Here is a 21,579-nt window from a genome sequence, read left to right on the forward strand (position 1 = left end):
TTGGCTCTTGATTTTGGCTCCCTTCATGATCTTAGGGGTTGGGAGGTTGAGCGCCATGTCTGGCTCTGCCCTCAGCAGAGTCTGCTTAGGATTCCCTCCTCCCTCCCTCCCTCCCTCCCTCCCTTCCTTCCTCCACCCATCCTGCTCACGCGTGCACAAGCACGCTCTCTCCCTCCCCGTGTCTCTCAAATCTTTTAAACACAGTTTGTTTAAGATTTTATTTATTTATTCATGAGAGAGACAGAGAGAAAGAGGCAGAGACACAGGCAGAGGGAGAAGCAGGCTCCGTGCAGGGAGCCTGTCGTGGGACTGGATCCCGGGACTCCAGGATCAGTCACATCCTGGGCTGAAGGTGGCGCTAAACCGCTGAGCCATTTGGGCTGCCACACAGTTTACGTGATACAGTATATATGGATAACTCAAAGCCTGGAAAATGGATTCCGTTAACAATTAAATATTCATAAACAACTTTTGTTATCTATAAATTGTGTACTGTTGTACATAGTAAGTGCCGTAGAAGTGTTTTTGAAAAGCAGATTCTTCTGCACAGCTTCCTAATGAAGACTCCGAGGACCAAGACCCGCCCACAGTCCTCCGCCTTCAACAGAGACATTTGTTGCTCACATTGGCCCTTGTTTTGTTTTTGTTTTTGTAATCGTCCTCGTTTATCTGACTTCAGTATCCTGAACATCTTCCCTCGTGTAAAATGTGGACAAGGTGACCAAAGCACAAGTTCTGGAGGAGCCTGGAACCGGGATAGCACTGTGTTTTAGGAATACACAAGGGGTTTTTGGGAATAGTGTCAGTACAATTGGAGAAGTGAAATCCAGGAGAGAGCCTTGTGGCCATACAGCACTCGAGGAGGCCAAAGTTGCCTTTGTGTGACTATGCTAAATGCAACTGAACACTTGAACTGGCTGTTCTCGGGTAGTGGTTTACAAAGTGTCTAGGCCAGCAGCGTGAGCATCACCTGGAAGCCTGTTAGGGCAACGATAGGAACTCTAGTCCCTTTGGAGCACGTCAAAGGAAGCATGGTGCCAGGAAAGTAGAGGGCTCATCTTTAAATCATGTGGGTCAAGTTGACTTCTCAGGAAGTAATCTTAAAGCCAGAGCCTGAAGATGGTGAAGGGACTAGATGAGTGGGGAAGAAGAGCCCCCCTAGGGAAGAAACCACCGTGTGCAGAGACCCTGAAGCTGGGAAGGGCGGAAGCAGAGGCCAGGACACTCTGAGCCTGTAAGCCTTGATGGGGAGTTAAGGTACAGTTTGGGGAGAAATAGGCGGCCACTGATCTCTACACAGTGGTAAGAATTGAGGTTTTCTCATTTTTACAAAATTCTGGTTTCTGGGTGGAGGACACAGGAAGATACCGAGAGAAGGGTTGGATACTGCCTTGGAAAGAGCCACCCTTCTTTGGGAAAGAAAAATTAGGTAGACTCAGATTTAGTTGAAGGCGAAATGGTGTCCCCATTGGATGGGGCTCGCTCAGGAGTTCTGGTGCTAGACAGGAGTTAGCACTTGGCAAGCAGCAGTAGAGTTGCTGCTAGTGATTCGTACGGAGCCAAGATGGTAGGATTTTGCGTTTTTGCAACATTAGGTTTGCTGCTCGGGAGTAGGAATGGGAGAACTAGAACACTCCTGATGAGCCAGAATTAGAGATGGAGCCGGTGTGCCTGGGGAGGGATTGGCAGAGAGGCTACAGCGGGAAGGCTATTTGGGGGTGAGGGAAATGAATGAGAAAGAACAGACCGGCTGAAATGGAGAGGTGCCTGTAGGGACTTGGTGAAGGTATGGATGGAGTGGGTCAGTGCCTGAAATGGAGAGGATGATCAGCCTCCACCAAAAAAAAATCTCAACAGGTTACTTTGGATTTTCGTGGAGAATTTGAAGGAAAGATGATGGGTGAACTCATTTTTAAAATAGAAAAAACTTTGAGCCCTTTCAAGGTTCTGTGGCCTCTTAGTTTGGGTGCTCTCAGATCCTAAGTGCACAGAGCCACTTACAGTGGCTAAGCAGGGAGTGCAGCCTCTGTGGGCAAAGGCAAAATAAAAATAACCCCATTGGCCTTGTTCATGTAAATGAGGCCCGTGAAATGTAGGTTGTTGCCCTCCTGTGGCCAATTCTTGAAACAGCAGCCAAGAAACTCGGTTGTACGGCAGTTTTCAGTGCTTTCCAATGGGCATCAGCACCTGGGAACTTGCTAGAAGCAAACTCAGGATCTCTCCCAGAACTACTGACCAGAATATGTGCTGGACTCATTCCTCATGCCTTCTAAAAAGCCCCTCAGATGATTCTGATGAATGTTAAGAGTTTGAAAACTGGTGTTTTTTTGTTTGTTTTTTTATGTTTTAAGTTATTTCTAGGCCCAACATTGGGCTCCACCTCATAACCCCCAGATGGAGTCTCATGCTCTCCCAAGCCCGCCAGGTACCCCTGAAGACCATTCTTCCTGAACTCCTGCTCCCATAGCCCACCTTCCTCCCCAAAATGCACTCTAATTCCTAATTTCAGTAATAGCAGAAATTCCTATTTGGAGTTAATCCTATCCTTCTACATTCTGATCTCCAAAACCTGCCTCCCCAAGACCTCACCCCATGATGGAAGCCCTGGATAGCTGTCCTTAAGGAGCCAATGTCAGGCAAGTCGGCCTAGTAATGCCTGCCCTGCAGAGCCACTTTTTGAGGGAATAGCAGCCTCAGCCTGTACTGTTCTTTCTCCACTGAGAAAAGGAGCCACTGGTTTTTCCTTCCCCCAGAAACTGCTTCATTTTACCCCTTCCTCCCACTCACTGGAATTCCTTTCCTAAGCGACCCCACAGGGATGGTAGGTTCAACTAGGTGAAGTCAGTGTCCGCTAACACCACCTGCAGCTCCAGCCATCTGAAAAGCTGCTCCCCTAGGTCCCAATGCTGCTCAAAGGATGTCGACCCAAGGGACTTACTCTGTACCTGTGGTTCCTTATATTCAAAATACTTCACTTAATACCCATGCTATCTCACAACAGAACTTCAGCTCCTCAAAGGACTAAAGATTCCATAGAGGTTTGTACTAATGTACTTAAAATAGAGGACAATGGCCGTTCTTGTTTAAACAGAGCCCAAACACACTAGGGGTTAAATAAGCTGCTTCTCTTTCCACTGTTTATTATTAATGTACAAAATATACAAAACCAAAAGAAAAAAAATACTCATCCCTCAAATCCATCATGGCTCTAACACAAGACCCTGCACAAAAGCCAACCAATCCACTGTTTTCATAGAAAACAACTGATGCCAAAACCTCGGAAGGAGAGGGCTGGGGAAGGGTGCGTCAGCTTGCGGCACCCACCCAGGAAGGCACCTGGTGGGACTCAGAGGTGGCTGACAGGGCAAGGGAGCCAGAGGCCTCACACTGACAAGGTTCCAGGTGGGGGGCAAGAGTATGCCAACTCCTGAAGGCAGTGCATGTAGTGTGACTTGTCAGGCCCAGCGTGCCGGGCAAATTGATGAAAAGCTGGTCTCAATGAAGTGTTTTACAAAGTTTCCAGAATGAGCTGCAGGTGAGGGTGGACCACCACCACCAGTCTCACCTATGCCAGCTGCAACTTCCACTGGCTGCAGGACATGAATTGGCCATCACTGGAACTAGCAGACCCATGGTGCAGACTTGGGTGTTCACAGGTTGCAAAGTCTGACTTGAGAAAGGACTCAATGTAAAAAGCCTGTGTCCAGGGAGAAGTGGGGATGATGTATTCCAGAACTCAAATCCAGCCTGATTGAGCCCTCTCAGTGCAGCGGGATATATAATACCCCTTTTTACCATCTCCCCACCCCATGAAGAATAATGAACTTGGCTGGGAGGATTTCATAAGTGCAGCTGATTCCGTATCAGTTGTGTGCGTGTGGAGGACCCACAATAGGAGAGTAGAGGTGTTCTTCAGGATAACCAGCTTTAGGTTCTCAGGCATAAAGGGCAATACTGGAAAGGGGTTTGGGGCTATAGGGCCAATCTCAAAAACTGAAGCCAACCGGGTCTTCTCTTCAGCCATCCAGGGTACAGAATGTATCCAGTCTCTCTCCTCCCCAGACTGGAGGAAAATATGTACATCGATGTGCACCAGTGATCACAAAACCCCCAGAAACCCAAGCAGGTGGGGACTGAGGGGCCGGCTCCTCATCAGCAGGGGACGGGACAGTGGGCCTCACAGAAGCCATAAGAGGGTCGAAGGAGCAAGGCTGCAGTCCATGGGGTGTGGGGCAGGGGGGGCAGAGGAGGCAGTCCCTAGGGCAGGGGGGGCCCATTGACACCCGGGTGGTAGAAGGCACAGTTGTTCTCATAGCGGCAATTGCCCTTCATCATGAAATGTCGGCACACAGGGCGGTTGGACATATCTGTGGGAACGATGGCAGAACAGTTAGAACACGGCTCAGAGGTCAATGCCACCCTTGCCTCCCCACCCCCACCCTGTCCATAGCACCCTGAAAACTAGCGTGCAGGGAGATACGGAATCTTACGGATTTGAGGGAAGGGCAAAGAATAGCAACTGCCAGGCATGCTGAAAATAGGGGGACGTGTCTGTCCTACCACACCCGGGGGGAGTGATGATGCTACCCCAAAACTTAAATGGAACACCAAAAGCCATGCAATGAGCAGGAACCATTCTCACCTCCTCCGTGGCTGTGGCCTCCATCGTGCCCTCGGTGGCCCCCTCCTCCGTGGCCAGGGCCATCATGGCCACGGTGCTCATGAGGTGGTGGCCCTCGATGGTCATGGCCTCGGTGACTAGGGACATCATGAGGCCGGTGGCCATGGGGCCCCCCATGTCCAGGACCTTCATGGGGGCGATGTCCACCACCAGCACCCATTCCTCCACCAGGACCTTCATGGGGGCGATGTCCACTGCCTCCACCCATGCCACTGCCAGGGCCTTCATGAGGACGATGGCCACTGCCACTGCCCATGCCACCACCAGGGCCTTCGTGAGGACGATGTCCCCCACCTCCACCCATGCTACTGCCAGGGCCTTCGTGGGGGCGATGCCCACCACCCATACCACCACCAGGGCCTTCATGAGGACGATGTCCACTGCTGCTGTTCATGCCCCCACCAGGGCCTTCATGTGGACGATGACCACCACCTCCAACCATGCCCCCACCAGGGCCCCCTCGTCCATTTGGAGGTCCTCCTCCAGAGCGACCTCCCCTGGCCCCCCGGAAGGGAGGAGGAGGAGGAGGTGGTTCATTTCCTCCTCGGCCACCACGGCCTCTATGGTATGGTCCAGGACCTGGTCCTGGGCCACCCCGCATTGGGCCACCTCGCATGGGGTCACCTGGGCCATCCCAGAAGGGATCACCCCCTCGTGGAGGGGGTGGGGGACCCAAGAGACGCGGACCCACTGACCCACCAGGGCCTCCATGAGGACCTGTTATGGAAAGAAAGGGAGACCGTATCAGCGACTTGTTACACTCAGGGATGGCCTCTCCCAGCCTAACCTACCTCCCACCTTTTGGTCAATCCTACACTATTACTAAGCCAAAATTAAGCAGATAAACCCATTCCAACCTCTCATTTCCCACCTACCTGGTATAGGTCCTCCAGGTCCAGGGGGGAAGTGCTGCATGGCCTTGGGACCCCCAGGACCTCCTGGTGGGAAACCATTGGCTATTGGACCAGGGCCTAATAATCCATGTGGCACTGTTAATTAAAAAACAAAATATAGTCAGCAAGAGGATTCTAGAAGAGTGGCATGACTTCCTCCTTAGGTATGCCCCTCTGGCCCTCTCAGACCAACTTGTCAGACCAAAGCTCCATCCAGTCTTCCCTCCTAGCAGAAGCAATACCTTTGCTCACCCTGCTCCCCCCACACCAACTCCACAGTAGGCTTCCTCCCTGGCCCTGGTGATTACCGAGCATCTGCTTGATCTTGTCTGAATAGTCTGGTTGCTTTAGCAGTTCCTCTGAGGGATGACTATTTGGGCTACCCTGTGAGGCAAGGTGAATAAAGAGCCAGTCAACAGAATGCAAGGGTAAAAACTAGTAAAGAAAAGAGAGCTAGATGAAGAGGTAAGTGAGAAGACAACTACTGGGGTATACAGAAAGGCAGATTCCAGACAAAGTGGAAAAGAGGAAGGCGGGCTCATATACCATGATGGAGGTGAGGATCTCTTGGACATTGATGCCTCCTCCTCCAGGACCCTGGGGGCTCTTCCCAGCACCCATGCTTCCCATGAGATTGGCCAGGACAGGAGGCAACTTGGAGCCACCTGCTCCATCAGGTGAGCCACCAGCTCCCCCAGGCTCCAGGGTCTCAATATATGGGGTCTCATCCATGGAACATTCCTGCAAGAACAGAACAATCAGGACTAGCTTTGAAAGAATGAAGAGACATTCCATTTGAAACTGAAAAATGCTGAAAGACGTACTAAGATCAATCACAACTCCACCACCACATAGCATATGCTCACCTCATCTAGGGGGATGAGCTTTGGGGGTACAGGTTCATAGGGTTCAGGATCAGGTTCATGAGGACTATTAGGAATGCCACAGGTGATGGGACAAGAAAAAAAAAAAAGATAGTTAAATTATTTATTCAAGCCCTCACATTCCCTAGCCCCCACCCCCTTCTGAATTACCCCAGGGCATGTTCCTCTCAGGAGTCCAAGCACTTAACGTGGACATGGTTCATGCCCAGGGTGTGAACCCGGTTCTGCTCACCTTTCCTTGTTCAGGAAGAGCTCCTGAAGGATTCCTTTCTCCCGCTCAGCCTGGATGTATCGCTCCTGGCTGTTGCTTCCAGGGGTGACAAGAGGTGAGGGCAGAACCAGGGGCCGGGGGAACACCCAGGGCACCTTCTCCTCCATGTTGTCATGGCTCAGACGCCGGGCCGTCTCAAATGCATGTCGGTCTGACAGTATCTCTCGCTTAGCTGCCTCACCAAAGTCCTTGATCTTATTCACATTTACTAGTGGCAAGGAGAGAAAAGAGAAAATATAAGCACCAAACAAGTCCTTTTTAAACTCTCTAGACCCCAAAATAAGTAAATAAATAAAAATAAACTCTCTATACCCATCTACTACACAAGAACCTTGACGGCTCACCTCGTTCAGTTTCATCCAGTTCAAAATAGAAATATTCTCTCAGTTTGCCCTCCTCAGGCCATGTCACCGTCTTCCTCTTCCTGCCTTTCCGGGTCAGCTGGCTGGGATCTCCGGGACTCTCCACGGGCTTTGCATCCAGCGCTCCTGGCTCTAAAGAGGCTGGAAGCAGGAGAGGTATCAGATCCAGGTCGTTCCTTTTAGAAACCCCCCAAACCTGAACCAATTTCTAGACTTACCTGTATCCATGAGCTCTGGGACTTCAACAGGGGGAACTGGGGTTCCTGGGCGATCTGTGTCCATAGCCTCACAAGTTGGTGCTGGTTCTGGGGAAGAAGGTTTGGCCGTGCTCGGTTCTGTGCTCGTTTTCCCTTCAAACGGGCTTGGCTATTGTGAAAGAAAAAGAAGTTAATGAGTTGACACGAAAGCCAAGGTTAAGGTAAGGCAGTTAGTCCAGCATCCTAGACAGGCTCCCCTGCGGATTCAGATGAAGGAAGACTTTGCGTCTCCCACTGCCAGCCCCCCAACCCTCACCCCAGTCCACATCCTGTGGTCCTCCCAACCATTCCTGGGCCCTTCCTTTCACTTTAGATATCCTGTCATTGACATCTACGGCACAGGGCTCATACCTTGGCAGCTGTGGGTGACAACACCTTCTTCTTCTTCTTAATTTTGATGCCTGGAACAGGGGCTGAATTGAGTGCATCCAGGAAGCCCAGGCCCTCCATAGCTACAAGAGGATAAAGCATAAAATGGAACCATCAGACCTCTTTCACAATCCTATTCCTACAAAGTTTGAGCAGGAAATGGGCCAATGGAGACCCTACCCCAACTTAGGACACAGTTAAGTTCAAGGTGGCCAGGATGCATATGCTGGATTCATACAAGAAAAAAAAAATTTTTTTTAATTTTGTTTTTCAGTTTTTTTAAAAAAGACTTTATTTATTCATGAGAGATACAGAGAGAGAGGCAGACGGAGAAGCAGGCCCCATGCAGGGAGCTGACGTGGGACTCGATCCCGGTCTCCAGGATCACACCCTAGGCCGAAGGTGGCATGCTAAACTGCTGGGCCACTGGGGCTGCCCCTGTTTTTAAAAATTCTATAATCAGGATGCTTGGGTGGCTCAGTGGTTGAGCGTCTGCCTTCGGCCCAGGGCGTGATCCTGGAGACCCGGGATGGAGTCCTACATCGGGCTCCCTGCGTGGAGCCTGTTTCTCCCTCTGCCTCTCTTTCTCTTTGTCTCTCATGAATAAATAAATAAAATCTTTAAAATAAAAAAAAGAAATTCTATAACCAACATGGGGGCTTGAACTCATGACCTGGAGATAAAGAGTTGCATGTTCCTCCAACTGAGCCAGCCAGGTGCCCTATTCTTTCTTTTAAAGGCAGGCAACTGGGCAGCCCGGGTGGCACAGCGGTTTAGCACCGCCTGCAGCCTGGGGTGCGATCCTGGAGACCCGGGATCGAGTCCCGCATCGGGCTCCCTGCATGGGGCCTGCTTCTCTCTCTGCCCATGTCTCTGCCTCTCTCTTGCTCTCTCTGAATGAATAAATAAATCTTTAAAATAAATAAATAAATAAATAAATAAATAAATAAATAAATAAATAAATAAATAAATAAATAAAAATAAAGGCAGGCAACTTGGGGTGTCTGGCGGGGCTCATGGGGTTGAGCGTCTGCCTTCAGCTCAGGTCACGATCCCAGGGTCCTGGGATCGAGCCCCACGCATCAGGGGGGCTAAACTAACTAACTAACTAGTAATAAATAATAACTAAATAAAAGCAACTTGAGGCTTTCAGTATTAATTAGAGCTCAGGTGACTTAGGAAAACAACCCTCATGGACAGGACCGACTATCCCGAGACTGGGAGCACCCCGAACCAGTCACCGAATAGCACCCCATTCCCATACCCAAGATTACTTCTAAGTAATCCTATGAAAGAGGAGCTCCAGAGGTGCAAAAATTAAGACAAGCACACAAAACTAAGAAATCCATCTTGTACCACCCCCCCAACTCATTTCCATGGAGTTCTCTCCCAATTCAAAGTGTGTTCCTCTACTTCAGACTCACGCTGTGGTGGGATGATCTTCACTTTGATCTCTTTGGTGGCATTTGGTGTGGTGTTCAGTGGCTTGTATTTCTTCTCTGCAGGGGGAGCACCATCTCCTGGAGCAACTGTGGTGCTGTTGGAAGATGAGCCATCAACATGATCTCTGATGCACCCTAACTTGCCCCCTCTTCCTCCCTCATGTCCACAGACATAACCCACACAGAACCCAGTACACAAGGGCCATACCTCTGACGCTTGAGGGGGATGGGTTTAAGATTGTACTTGTCAGAAACCACCACTGCACTGGCGTTCTTTTTCACAGGCACCAAAGATGGGGTCTCCAGCTCTAGCCCTGAGGGAAGAAACATGCCATTGCGTTGAACTTATTACCACTCTAACTCTTCCTCCCCACTCCAACACTAAATCTTTACCCAGCCCAAACCTCACCTACTAGTCTTCCATCTTCTCTCTTCCCCATGTCATAAATCCACTATTCCACCACAAGACCCTAGGTGTACATCTGCCCACAGACTCTCCCAAGACCAGCCAACCACCCTACCAGTGGAACGAAACTTGGCGTGACTGGGTGCTGTGGTTCGGAGAGACTTGGGCTTCTCTTTCTTCTTCTCTGGGGCCTCCTCAGCCCGGGTCTCAGCCTTCACCTCAGTCAAGGGTCGCTCGGGAGGGGTGGTTCGACTCTTCCCCTCTTCTTTACGTTTTTTCTTATCTTTCTCTGTTGTGAAAAAACAAAGCAGAAAAGGATTTTATTTAAAGAGAAAGACTGTCAAGAGGTGAAGCAGGCTAAAGCCACCGAAGGCCAGTGGGAAAGAAATAAATACAAGGGATAAAAGACTAAGGAGCTTACCAGCAGGCTGGGTACTGCTCTGGGAGCGGATGACAGCCATCCAGTCACTGACAAGGACTGAAGCCAATTTCCGGAGCTCTGCAGGTGAGAGTATAAGGGAAAATCCCTAAGTAACTAAAAATATTATTCTTCCAATAATAGAAAATACAGAGGTTTAAAGATATACTGTGAAAATCTATGTAACAGAAAACGTAGCCCAGAGTTTTAAGGAGAAGATGAGACAGGCTCAAACTCTTGGGAGGCCTGGGTGTCTCAGTGGTTGAGCATCTGCTCAGGTCGTGATCCCGGGCTCCTGGGATCAAGTCCCACATCGGGCTCCCTGTGAAGAGCCTGCTTCTTCCTCTGCCTGTATCTGCCTCTCTGTGTCTTTCATGAATAAATAAAATCTTTATTTTTTTAAGATTTTATTTATTTATTAATGAGAGACACAGAAACAGAGAGAGAGAGAGGGACACAGAGGGAGAAGCAGGCCCCATGCAGGGAGCCTAATGCTGGACTCGATCCCTGAATCTGGGATCACACCCTCAGCTGAAGGCAGATGCTCAACTGCTGAGCCACCCAGGTGTCCCTATTTGATTTTTTTTAAGCCATTATTACTATTGGCATTATAGGAAAAAAGGTGGCCTAGAAAATCTTTTTCTTTTCTTTTCTTTTCTTTTTTTTTAAGATTTTATTTATTCATGAGAGATACAGAAAGAGAGGTAGAGAGAAGCAGGCTCCATGCAGGGAGCCCGATGCGGGACTCGCTCTCAGGACTTTAGGACCATGCTGTGGGCCGAAGGCAGGCGCTAAACTCCTGAGCCACCCAGGGATCCCCTAGAAAATCTTTTATAAGATGAATCTAAGTCAGGCTCCTTGATACTTTGTTTGCCTTTAGGACAACACAATAATACTGTTCTTAGCTGTTTGGACACTTGAACCCTGCCTGCTTTTTCCTTGAGTTTAGTTCTTGTTCTTTTAACACATGGTTAGTGGAAGAGTGTGGACACTGGCTTCATTCTGCTGCTCTATTCATAAGAGAGACACAGAAGCACAGAGAGAGAGAGAGAGAGGGGTGCAGAGACACAGGCAGAGGGAGAAGCAGGCCCATGCAGGGAGCCTGACGTTGGACTCGATCCCGGGTCTCCAGGATCACGCCTTGGGCTGAAGGCAGGCGCCAAACCGCTGAGCCACCCGGGCTGCCTGAATAAATAAAATCTTAAAAAAAAAAAATCAAGGAAATGTAGCAAATAAGTGTAGCGAAGAGCTTATAAAGCAGACCACATTAGAGATGGGGAAGGCAGTGTTTAGAGAAAAAAAGACGGTCAGAGAATTTAAAGGACAAAATGTGTTTCCAAATATACGGAAAAAAAACAAAGACCTTTACAGCTCTTGCTTTTCGTACTTGGCAAATCACATCTCTTATCTATGGCACCTATCCTCTTGCCAGCTTTTCCACTTACAGATTCGTTTAATAATGAGATTATTGAAAACATTAAAACCAAACTTTTCAAATAAATACCCACACAACTAGCAGTTTCTATAATTAAGGCAACACAAACTCCAGTACATCCCTAATACAGGGATATCCTGAACCTTTTTGGACCAATTGATACTATAGTCTAGTCAGACTTTATTAGGAATGTACAAATTTCCAAAGGAAGTACAAAACAATTAAATCTACATTCAAAGGTGGCAATACAATTGAGACAACTGGAAAACAGGGAACAATATACCCAGCAATGAAAAAATAAGAGATGAACAATGATTTAATAGAAAATTCTGTAGTTTTACATTATAAGTTATTAAAGATAATTTGTAATGTCACAAACACAGAAGTGCTCAATATCTGAAAGGACCCAAAACCAAGATTTAATATTACTAAAATAATGGAAGGCTAGAGAATGTTTTTCCACTTAAACACTGTGAGTTAAACTCTTTAACTTGCTAAATGTTCCCAGTGTTTTCTCCTATAGCTAAAGGAACTTCAGATAGGCTCACCCAGGGCTACATGTTCTTTCCACACCAAACTGCCAAAGCCTCCTTCCAAAAGGACCTAGCACGCCATTCCTTTTAGACAAAAAAGCAAGCCTGTATTCTGATGAGGGGATCAGCTCTCCTAGAACACTGCTCACTTGTGGCACACTAGTATCTTGTGCTAGTGGTTTGTACCCTGGGTATAAACCCTTTTCTTCACTGAAGGAGAGGCTGTGACTTTCTGGAGCCAGGCTCTGTCTTCAAGCCAGAACTATATGGCCCTTGCCAAGGGCTCCAAAACCCTTTATCTTAGAAAAAGACAGACTGTTGCTACCAAAGCTGTGATCTACTCCAGGATCCAGGATCTGACCCATGGCCTATAGGAAGGTATTTACTGGTAGAACTATATAGGAAACACACACTGAAGGCCCCAGAATATGCTACGTTTATTTAGAATAACAGAAGAAAATGATGATGACACTCTCTAGGATGACACTATTTTTTCCAAAGAATTTCAAGTGCATAGCTTTCACAACCAAGAGATATCAAGAACCAGCTTCTTGTTAAAAGTATGCTGTCTTGTCTTACATTCAATGGTAGAGAAATGGACAAATCCCATTTGAAATTTTTTTACAAGAAAGAGAAAAGTAAGGTGATGTAGAAAGGAGTGACAGGACAGTTCAAGGATGGGAGTGAGACATGAAGGTAACGAAGTGAAGTGATGAGGAAGGACTGGCCCCTACCTTCATCCTCACTTGACTTGCTCAGCTGCTTCACCAGTTTGGCTGTGTTGTTCTACAAGAAACGGGGAGAAAGGTTAAGTACCAGGAGGAACAGGAGTCCTCTCGGAGCTTACAACTGCACTAACACACAATTTCTTTTTCGTGAAATTTTAAGTAATCTCTACACCCAACATGGGGCTTAAACCCACAACCCCGATATCAAGAGCCACACACTCCACCAACTGGAGTGCCCTGCCTACAATTTAATAGTCCCTAATGGCGACCACCGCTACTATGGTACTTTACCTTTTACAAAACCTTTATAGGTGCAATCGTACTTAATTCTAAAAACAACCAAAGTAGGTAGAAATCATTTTCAACAAGAGATGAGAAAACTGAGGCTCAAATATCTAGAAGCGCCCTAACCATACATCTGTTAAAGGGCTTAAACCAAGCCTTCTGATAGTATACTCCTATTTTTTTCCATCACTCTTCTGCACAGGTCCAAGACTGCAACCACATCAGAGTTGGTGTATTTTATCTGTCAGGCTAAAGCAAAAAGGAGCACTAGTGTTGTACAGACTTAAGGTACCTGCTTGAGATGGTCCACGGTGAGCGGGAGGTGCTGCAGGGTAAGCAGAATTTGCTGCAAGAGGGGAATGTTGTTGGTTGTCTTTGAATAAGTCAGCCAGTTGTTAAGAAGCTTGTAGCCACCAACATCAATAAACCTGCAGGCAAGTAGTAGAATTTGTAATGCCCTTCCTGGGTTTTGGAGTGCCACATCCCACACTCCTACTCCCCTGTCAATGACCTAGGAACCCCATGCCTCACCTCCCCTGCCTTCTAACTACATCTTCCCATCCCAGCCTCCCAGATCCTCCCCACTTACTTGACCAATATTTCTGGTGACTGGGTCTGCAGGAGAATGTTCAAGTAAGTGCATCGACTCACCATCTTTCGTGCTTCCTTCATCAGGCTGTAGGAGGGAAATTAAGCTTAGAAATGGAGCAAGAGCCTCTTCTTTCAGCAGAAGCATCTCTGATCTGTGGGAGTGCCTAAAAATCCCTGATGACTTGGGACTCTGCCAGAGTGGGAAGGTCACACAAGCCTCTCGGGGGATGGGATGGATCCAGAGTCCAATGGAATCCCATGAGAGGATGGAAGACAACTGAGGAGACACTGAAGCCTCTGGGGAGGTGAACATCACTGCTTCTCTAACCCACAGGACACACTTGATTCTGCTTCCCGGTGAAGAATACTAGCACTAACAGCTGTTCATAGTCTGTTCAGGACTGGCTTAGTCTCTTGCCTTCCCCTGGGAGACTGGCAGAGCCCTGAAGGAAACAACAGTTTGGGATGTGGAATGTGACCCAAAACAGAACCAAGAACTGTCACCTGGCTTCCCTGTTCCCTTCCTCTCAAAGTATGACTCCCAAACCCAGACTCTATTATGGCTAGGAACCAAGGGATCACTTCTTCCTATCATTTACTCTAAAATTACTGGATTCCAATCTTATTCTAGAATCTTCCTCTTCCCTCTGAGAACACTCATTCCTGTTCTGCCTTATGTAGTACAACTTACAATATACTCTAACCACAATGAATCCAGAGATAGGCAGACTCACCTGAAGATTTTGGAAATCCCATCCACACTCTTGACTTCCCCATCTCGGTTAAGGAAGCTATCCAGGCCCTTGAGAAGCTCTTTGGGATCTATGGGACCCGAACCCATGATTGAAGTTTCTAAGACAAGGACAAAATAAACCCACAGAATAAATGGCCGGCAAGGACAATCCCACTATACCCTCTAATAAATTCCACTTCTACAGCAGATGAAATTTTGTGACTAATTATTCAATCTATATTCAACTACACTCATCATTTTCTAGGTAAGAAAAAAATCAACACAGACCATCACCACCCCTGGCAAGTTAAGCATGGTGTTAATACAGGACTGAATGGGAAGACTAAAATTAGACTGGAGAACTGGGCAGCACGTATTTCTCTCTCCCTCCCAGTTACATCCTTTCTAGATAGCTGAACTTCACTAAATCGTATGAGAGCTAAGAGTCAAGTTCCTATACTAAAACTCAACAATCCCAGGCTTTTTTGCTCCTTGTTAGGTCCTATTTCCCCTTAGCTGCTGATAAATTTGGCTTGAAAAAAATGGATAGCTTAATAAGAACTGGGCCAATCCTGGACACTTGGGCTATATGCCTTCTAAGATTAGTCAGTTCCTTTTTATCTCACTCTATTAAGAATCATCATCACCTCAAGCGCCAGAACACGCTCTGAGACAATCAGCTAAACTAGTAGGTGATACAAAACCAGAAAACATCCTATTTCCCTCAAGAGAGTTGTGGGTACCTTCCTAGAAATGGAGACAAATGGATTTAAAGGAAATCCTTTATATCCTAAGTCTTGAAATGAACTGCCACTCGTTAACCAGATACGACACACATTTTTATGGTTTCAAAGTTAAGAGGAAGGCTGGTTTGTGATTTCAAAAGCAAAGATGAGAATCTGATCACTACTCCTCTTCAAAACCACACCACTTTCCAAGATCCCCAAAAGAAAGGCTTGATATTAGAAACCATGAAGCCAAAAAGAATAGAAAAAAACTAGAAGCTGAAAAATGCTATTAAATTTTAAGTAGCTACTTTAAACCAGGTTAGAAAAGGAGCTCATTAAAAGCTAAACTGCTGTTATGGGATAAAGTGTGAAGCAATTCTAGTCCAAAACCCAAGCTAATTTAGAATCAATGTGGCTCTGAGTGGGATTCTGAGAACTGAAAGTAATACTTATGTCTGGGATGTAAGACTAACACTGGGTAGAAAGGAGACAAGAAGAAAACAATTTCTTGCCTCCAGCTTAATAGTACAGATAACAGACATGATCCCAGAAGGGTGGGAAAATCTGTGTTTTACAAAGATAACTCTATTTGTGCAGGAAAAAAGACCAAGTTTCTTATAAAATAACAGAGATGTTCTATTTGTTCTCAAATTAAAAACAAAACAAAACAAAACAAAAACCCAAGCCTAATAATCTCAACTTTTAGTCCTCCCAACAACAAGGCCAATAAATTTCTAAATAGAGAAGTCCTAACAACCTAGGAAGCAGCAGGAGCAGGAAGGGGCTGGTTCTTGAGATCATAACCTGCAGGATGAATACAGAGTGAGGAGGTAAGAAATCTGAGTGGTGAGCAAATCTGGGTTAACTGTGCATTGCTGCTGTCCTGGAATTTCCACAAGGGCAGGTAGAACCTGAGGTCAGAGAGAGAAACACTGAAGTAGAATACTATAGATTAGAAGCCCCCGGGCCAAATCCACAGAAGTGTGCAGATTCTTACAGACAGGGAAGGAGAAAAAAGCATTTTTTCCCATGTGGTAAGACAACATAGAGCGACACAGACACCATACCAAGAGATACACAGATACAACAAAGGGATAAAACAGGCTTCCCATCTAGGGGCGACTGGAAAAACAAGGAGTCAATCCAAAGCAGTACATATCATCATCAGCAACCACAATGTATACAATTTGACAAAAAGACTTAAATTAACAACACTTCAAACCAGTACCGCCACTCCCACCCGGCCAAATACTGCTGACCACACTGATTCAAACCCAGAGTGAAGATACACCACCTTCGAGAACATTTTGCATAACCAAGGAGCTAAGCCAATAGGACTGCTACCTCTCCTTCCTTCAGAAACTTTAAAAAAAAAAAAAAAAAAGGGTCACTTGAGCCGAAATGTTCCTTCACTTAAGAAGGTAGCAGAGAAGAATTAACCATCCCCAGAGACCAATAAGCACAACGCTAAATTCTGTCCAGTGCCTTATGCTAGGAATGGGACCCAGGGACAACTTTTTCATTCCCATTCATAACAGGCAAAAATACTCAGGGAAAGCTAGAACATAAAACAGAAATCTTAAATATTCACTTTCCACTATTACTTTTCCTTTTATGTTTTGGAAATATAATCAACAGAATTAAGTTTCATCTCCTAAGTAGCAATTGTGACAAAATGTAAATGGGTTTTCTCACGGCTTTCCTACAGGCAAATTAGTTTTGAGTCACTTAAAATGAAGGACTCCAAGTGTCTCACAACCAAATTTCCTTAAAGTCAGTACATTCTGAGAGAAGGTACAAGGCACTCAAGTGGAAAGGAATGAAGAGCCTAAAATCCTGGCGCAGGCCTACCTACAGTGGAAAAGGCTAATGAGTTGTCCAGGGAAGGAGGGGCAGTAACCCAAGTGTCAACATTAGTCTTATTTGGAGCCTCAAATGAATGCTTGAGGAAGCTTCCTGGAAGCAAACAATCTAGGGCATACTTTTGTTTTTAAACTCCTTGAAGACAGTACAGAAGGGGCAGGGGGAGGGGAACAATCCCAGCCTTATCTCTACCTAGTCCTAAACTGTGCATTCCTTCTCATCAAGAATTTTCCAGGGGAAAAAAAAAAAAAAAAAAAGAATTTTCCAGGGAGATGAGCACTACGAGCATAGGCACTGGGGAATCTTCAAATCTTACCAGAGAGAAACTTAAAAGTGACACCCACTCCAGCCTCTGAATTGAGTTTTACTTGAGGGTTATTCAATTAAGAGTGAAAAATATCTAACTTGGCTAGTTATTACCCATCACCAAGAAAAGAACTTAATTGGTTTAGGACAAAACCCCTATGGCAAATCACAGCCCTTTTAAAAACAATCACACTTGTAACACAGAAGGGAATCCAAATTTACCTTAACATAAGTCTTAGCACTCTGGAAATGAAAACGCTTTGTACCTGACCCTAACATTCCCCTTCCTTTTCTTGGTGTTTGAGATATGTCCTTATACCACTTGGTGGACTGAATTAGATCTTTAGGTGATGCACAAGGTCTTACCTCTCCTAAGTCCCTAATCCTCAAATTCATTTTGAAAACCATATCTGCCTTTTAGTAAGGATGTAAAATCACCCTCTCCCCCTCCCCAGCAAAAGATCCAAAATATAACTCTAGTCACAAACTATAAAGATCAGGTTCTCCGAGGTTCTCTGGATAGATGTGGTTTCCCTAGAAGACCCTGTTTCCCCATCTCCCATGTTAAGGAAGATCTTCTTTATTAATACCCTGTTCACTAGAGGTCAGGAACCCCAATGGGTAGACTATTCAGCTCCCAAGGAAGGTATGCTGCAGAGGCACATGGCAAACTGCTTGAAAGATAAAAAATTTGTGGTCAATAGACATGTGAAAGAGTCCCTCCCACCCAATCCAGAAGTCTAAGTACTAATTTGAGAATCTGTACCCAGCAGAAAATTAGCCCTAAAGTCTCAGGTCACCATAGGAGAGCTGTACAAAATGGCTTTCTGATTCTGCCTAGAACTTCCATGCTTCAAAGCAGGACTTTAAAAAATGGAAAGGATATGGAAAATCTGACCAAGATTTGACTTTGAAAAAGTTGGAGGAAGATAGAGAAGGGGCAGGACACCCAATATCACCCTGAGAGCATGGCTTTAAACATGCACCCATTGCTAAAGCACTGCATGAGTTGAAAAATGAAGACGTTATTATTCCACTAACGTTTTAAAGGAATTTCTTTCTAAAGGGAAGGAAAAAAATTAAAAAAAGGTGGTTCTTTGGAAAAAAGAAATGAAGGTTGTGAAATGTAATACCAGAAACGTTTTGCTTACCAGACACCGTAGCTCGCATCCCCCTGCCTTGAGTTTACAACTGCCGCCTCCTTTCCTATTCATTTCTCAATCCTAGTACCAAAGTACAGGAGCTACACAACTGGAGAACGTGACACAGCACTAAACACAAAGAATTTATCCCCAAATCCAGAAGTGGGAATAAGGGTGATTTAAAAGGAAGTCCTGAAGTACCCACCCTCCCCCAGTCTCTATACAAAGCAACCAAAAGCAGGCCCAAGGACTGGCTCCTGGGCATAAATGGCACATTTCAGTGTCATTAGGCCCCATGTCTATTCAAGTCACTTTCCCAAGTCCTCCTACCCCAGTATTCCCCCACCACACAGCACGCTCGCGTGCGCTCTCCCTCACACACACACCCCCCACCAGAAGGCTCCCAGCCTTAAGTATAGTTGGTTTGACTGCTTTTCCACCCCTGGCAACTGAAGCGGGGAAAACCTCCAAGCAGTTGTGATGAGTGAAGGTGGAAATAAAAGCAACAGGCTCAGATTGTTAAATTACAAGAGCTGCCCAGGGGACAACTTCAAGACCTAATTGCTACAAAGCTTTTTCCTTTTAAGATAAAAGGTTTCTTCCTGTCTAGCCGCAGCGTGCAGAGGGAGCATCGGCTCAGGGGTGGAGTTTCAAGAGGGTGGAGAGGAAGAAAGCTGATTACATCACCTTTCCAAGCTGCTCCTCCCCCTTGACCAAGTTTCTAGGGCGGCCCTAAGCTCTGGATGGCAAAAGGGGGAGAAAAAACAACAAAGCAGCAGGGACGACGCCATTTTGTAATGGAGAAGAGGAAAACTTAAAAAGCCATCCCGGCTCTGCCGGCAGCCAGTTACATTAAAAAAACACCCCTTTTCAGTAAAATACCCCAAGCCAGCACCCATCCTGAATGGTCTTTGACCTAATTGAAGAGAGTTGTGAAAATAAAACCAATTAAAATATTTAAAAGAACAATTTTCTGCGGGGAAGAACTGAATTTGCAATTGAGGTTCAACCTGCTACCATCGACCACCCCCATCCTCCCTATAAAGGGAAAAGGGGAGGACTTGGACCACTCTCAACAAATAGGATTGAGGTGGGAGGACAAGAGAAAAATGGGCCAAGACACAACCTGCAACGCCGCTTGGAAGACAAAAGGACAAGGAAAGTCGCCATATTGAAGCAGGGAAGAAAAAAATTCCTTTTAACGACACAAATCTTTTAGAAAAGCTAGCATTCAATTGCACTAAATGGCTTTTAAAGTTATACTCCTGAATTCCACATTTCCCAACCTTCCCACCCACCAAAACGTATCAAGTTAAAATGTTAATCATTTTTGCTCTTAAATTACCTATGCAACCTGCAACAATTACAAAACATTCTTTACCTCCCCATTATCTTGTATGTACTGGCACTAAGATATTTTGTATTGAATTTAGGGTCTTGCAATCTTTATTCCTAGATTGCCACCTATTTTAAGCACACAAATATACCCCAAGCAAATTACATTAAAATTGAGAGGATTTAACAATCATTTAAAAAGTCATAGCCAGCTATTACTTTTCTGCCCATCTCCTTACCCTGCAATCTTTATGTACAGATTGCTTATTAATCTGGCAAATTGAAAGACGCCCTGCTTGTCTCACACACAAAGAAGTGGGACTTCTGAGCCACAAGATCCACCATCTTTTGTATGTGAGCTCATTAACCCTTTTGAAGACTGCTAACAAGAGGAAGTTAACCATTCCTCCTTATAAAAAGCAAACACTTATGGCTTTGGCAGTCTGGAAATTGGCTGGATTACCAAGGGTTAACCGTCAAAATCCTCACTTGCTGGCCCTCCCTCCACCCTTTCCTTGCCTGCAGCCGGGCAGGAAGGTAGGTGGTAGGGGAGAGAACAAGACTGTTTAGACCAAAGGCCCCTTTTTAATGGAGATTAAGTGACCGGCTTGGTCCTTCTCCAGTTCTCTATTTTGTTCTATTGGCTCATTTCTTCCTCTCATTATTTTTGGTTTCACAACGGGAAACGTTGAGTTCTTGTTGCAAGGCTGGTTTTGGAAAATTCGACACTTACTATCCAATTTTTTTGCGACGTCAGCACCTCGGGCTCAGGGGGGGAGGGGGTTAAAATTTTGGAGAAAAAAAACAAAACAACCAACCAGGACCCAAAACTCAATTATTTGGGGGGCCTCATTGGATCAAAAAGTCTCGTAAAAAATTGAAGGCCAACTCAGTATTCATTTTCCCCCCACCCAACTCCATTTAGGGAGGGGGGGTCGTAGAAAAAAAGTTCTGGGTGGATTCAAAAAAGTAAACGCTGGATGAGTGGATTTGGGTGGGTTTGGGAAGGGTGGGTGGTTGATTATTTTTGAAGTTATGTGGTGACGGTCCTTCGGCCACAGATTTCAAGTCCCATGCAGCGTGGGCTGGTGGGGTGGGCAAGACAGGTGGGAAGGGGCAGAAGACACAAGTGGTTGGGCTGGTGGCTGCTGTTTTCCCTTTCCCCCCTCAGGATCCTCTCAAGGGCTTAGATGGTGCTGCGGCTTGTTTCTTTTTTCCTCGTGACCGGCCTGTCTTTCTCCGAGAAAATTCAAACCTGGGATAAAAGGAACACAAGGGAGAAAGATACAATCAACACGGGTTGCTTTAAACACGCACAAGTACCATGATTGTTGTCGTCAAACACCTCCAGGTCCCAACGAGAACACAGCCGCGTTCCATAAGCCATGGTCCTCAAAACAACCCATGCCTAACCCCCTCCCCAGTCCAACAAGCTCAACAATACTTTACCCTCCAACCGACAGGATACCCAAACTTACCTCTAAACGAACCCCAGAATGGCGCCTGTCTGCTCGGGCGGTGTCTTTTATACCCGGACGCCGCCCAACGCGCCCAAACATGCTAGTGAAACGCCCTTGTCGCGAGACATTGTGCGCGAGGCGTGAATTCATTGGCCAACCCGAAAGACAACTCGCTAGCTGATTGGGTAGCCTTCCTTCACCTTCGCTCAGCCCCTTCCCCCTCGGTACTTTCTTCCGCCTCCTTCCTGGCCCCCCCGACAAGCGCGTGACCGGGGAGCCTAGCACCTCCCTTTCCTCTGTTTCCACCACTTCCGTCCTCGAGAACAGTTCTCACCCTGGTTGGTAGAACCGGGCCGGCGCATGCGCAGTGAGAAGATGTCCCTCGAAATCTCCCTCAAAATTGCTTAAAACGCAAGCAGTAAGTATAAGATCTAGAAGTCGTACTGACTGGCTCAGG

At 46.3% G+C, this 21,579-nt stretch overlaps 1 protein-coding gene across 1 annotated transcript; it reads right to left on the bottom strand.

The window, feature by feature from the left end:
- Positions 1 to 3,110: 3,110 nt before the first annotated feature.
- PPP1R10 (protein phosphatase 1 regulatory subunit 10) lies at positions 3,111 to 21,356 on the bottom strand. The gene is made up of 20 exons (XM_038553408.1): positions 21,141 to 21,356; positions 20,396 to 20,917; positions 14,290 to 14,407; positions 13,554 to 13,640; positions 13,257 to 13,392; positions 12,686 to 12,737; positions 9,987 to 10,064; positions 9,681 to 9,854; positions 9,368 to 9,473; positions 9,142 to 9,254; positions 7,700 to 7,800; positions 7,310 to 7,457; positions 7,074 to 7,232; positions 6,691 to 6,937; positions 6,441 to 6,504; positions 6,121 to 6,315; positions 5,883 to 5,958; positions 5,557 to 5,670; positions 4,643 to 5,398; positions 3,111 to 4,367 (listed from the first exon to the last, which is right to left on the bottom strand). The coding sequence occupies exons 3-20, from the start codon at positions 14,394 to 14,396 to the stop codon at positions 4,258 to 4,260; spliced, it is 2,823 nt and encodes a 940-aa protein (XP_038409336.1). The 5' UTR covers positions 14,397 to 14,407; positions 20,396 to 20,917; positions 21,141 to 21,356; the 3' UTR covers positions 3,111 to 4,257.
- Between the last annotated feature and the right edge of the window lie 223 nt (positions 21,357 to 21,579).

Source organism: Canis lupus, chromosome 12, assembly GCF_011100685.1.
Source record: "Canis lupus familiaris isolate Mischka breed German Shepherd chromosome 12, alternate assembly UU_Cfam_GSD_1.0, whole genome shotgun sequence".
In the NCBI taxonomy this organism is placed as follows: domain Eukaryota; kingdom Metazoa; phylum Chordata; class Mammalia; order Carnivora; family Canidae; genus Canis; species Canis lupus.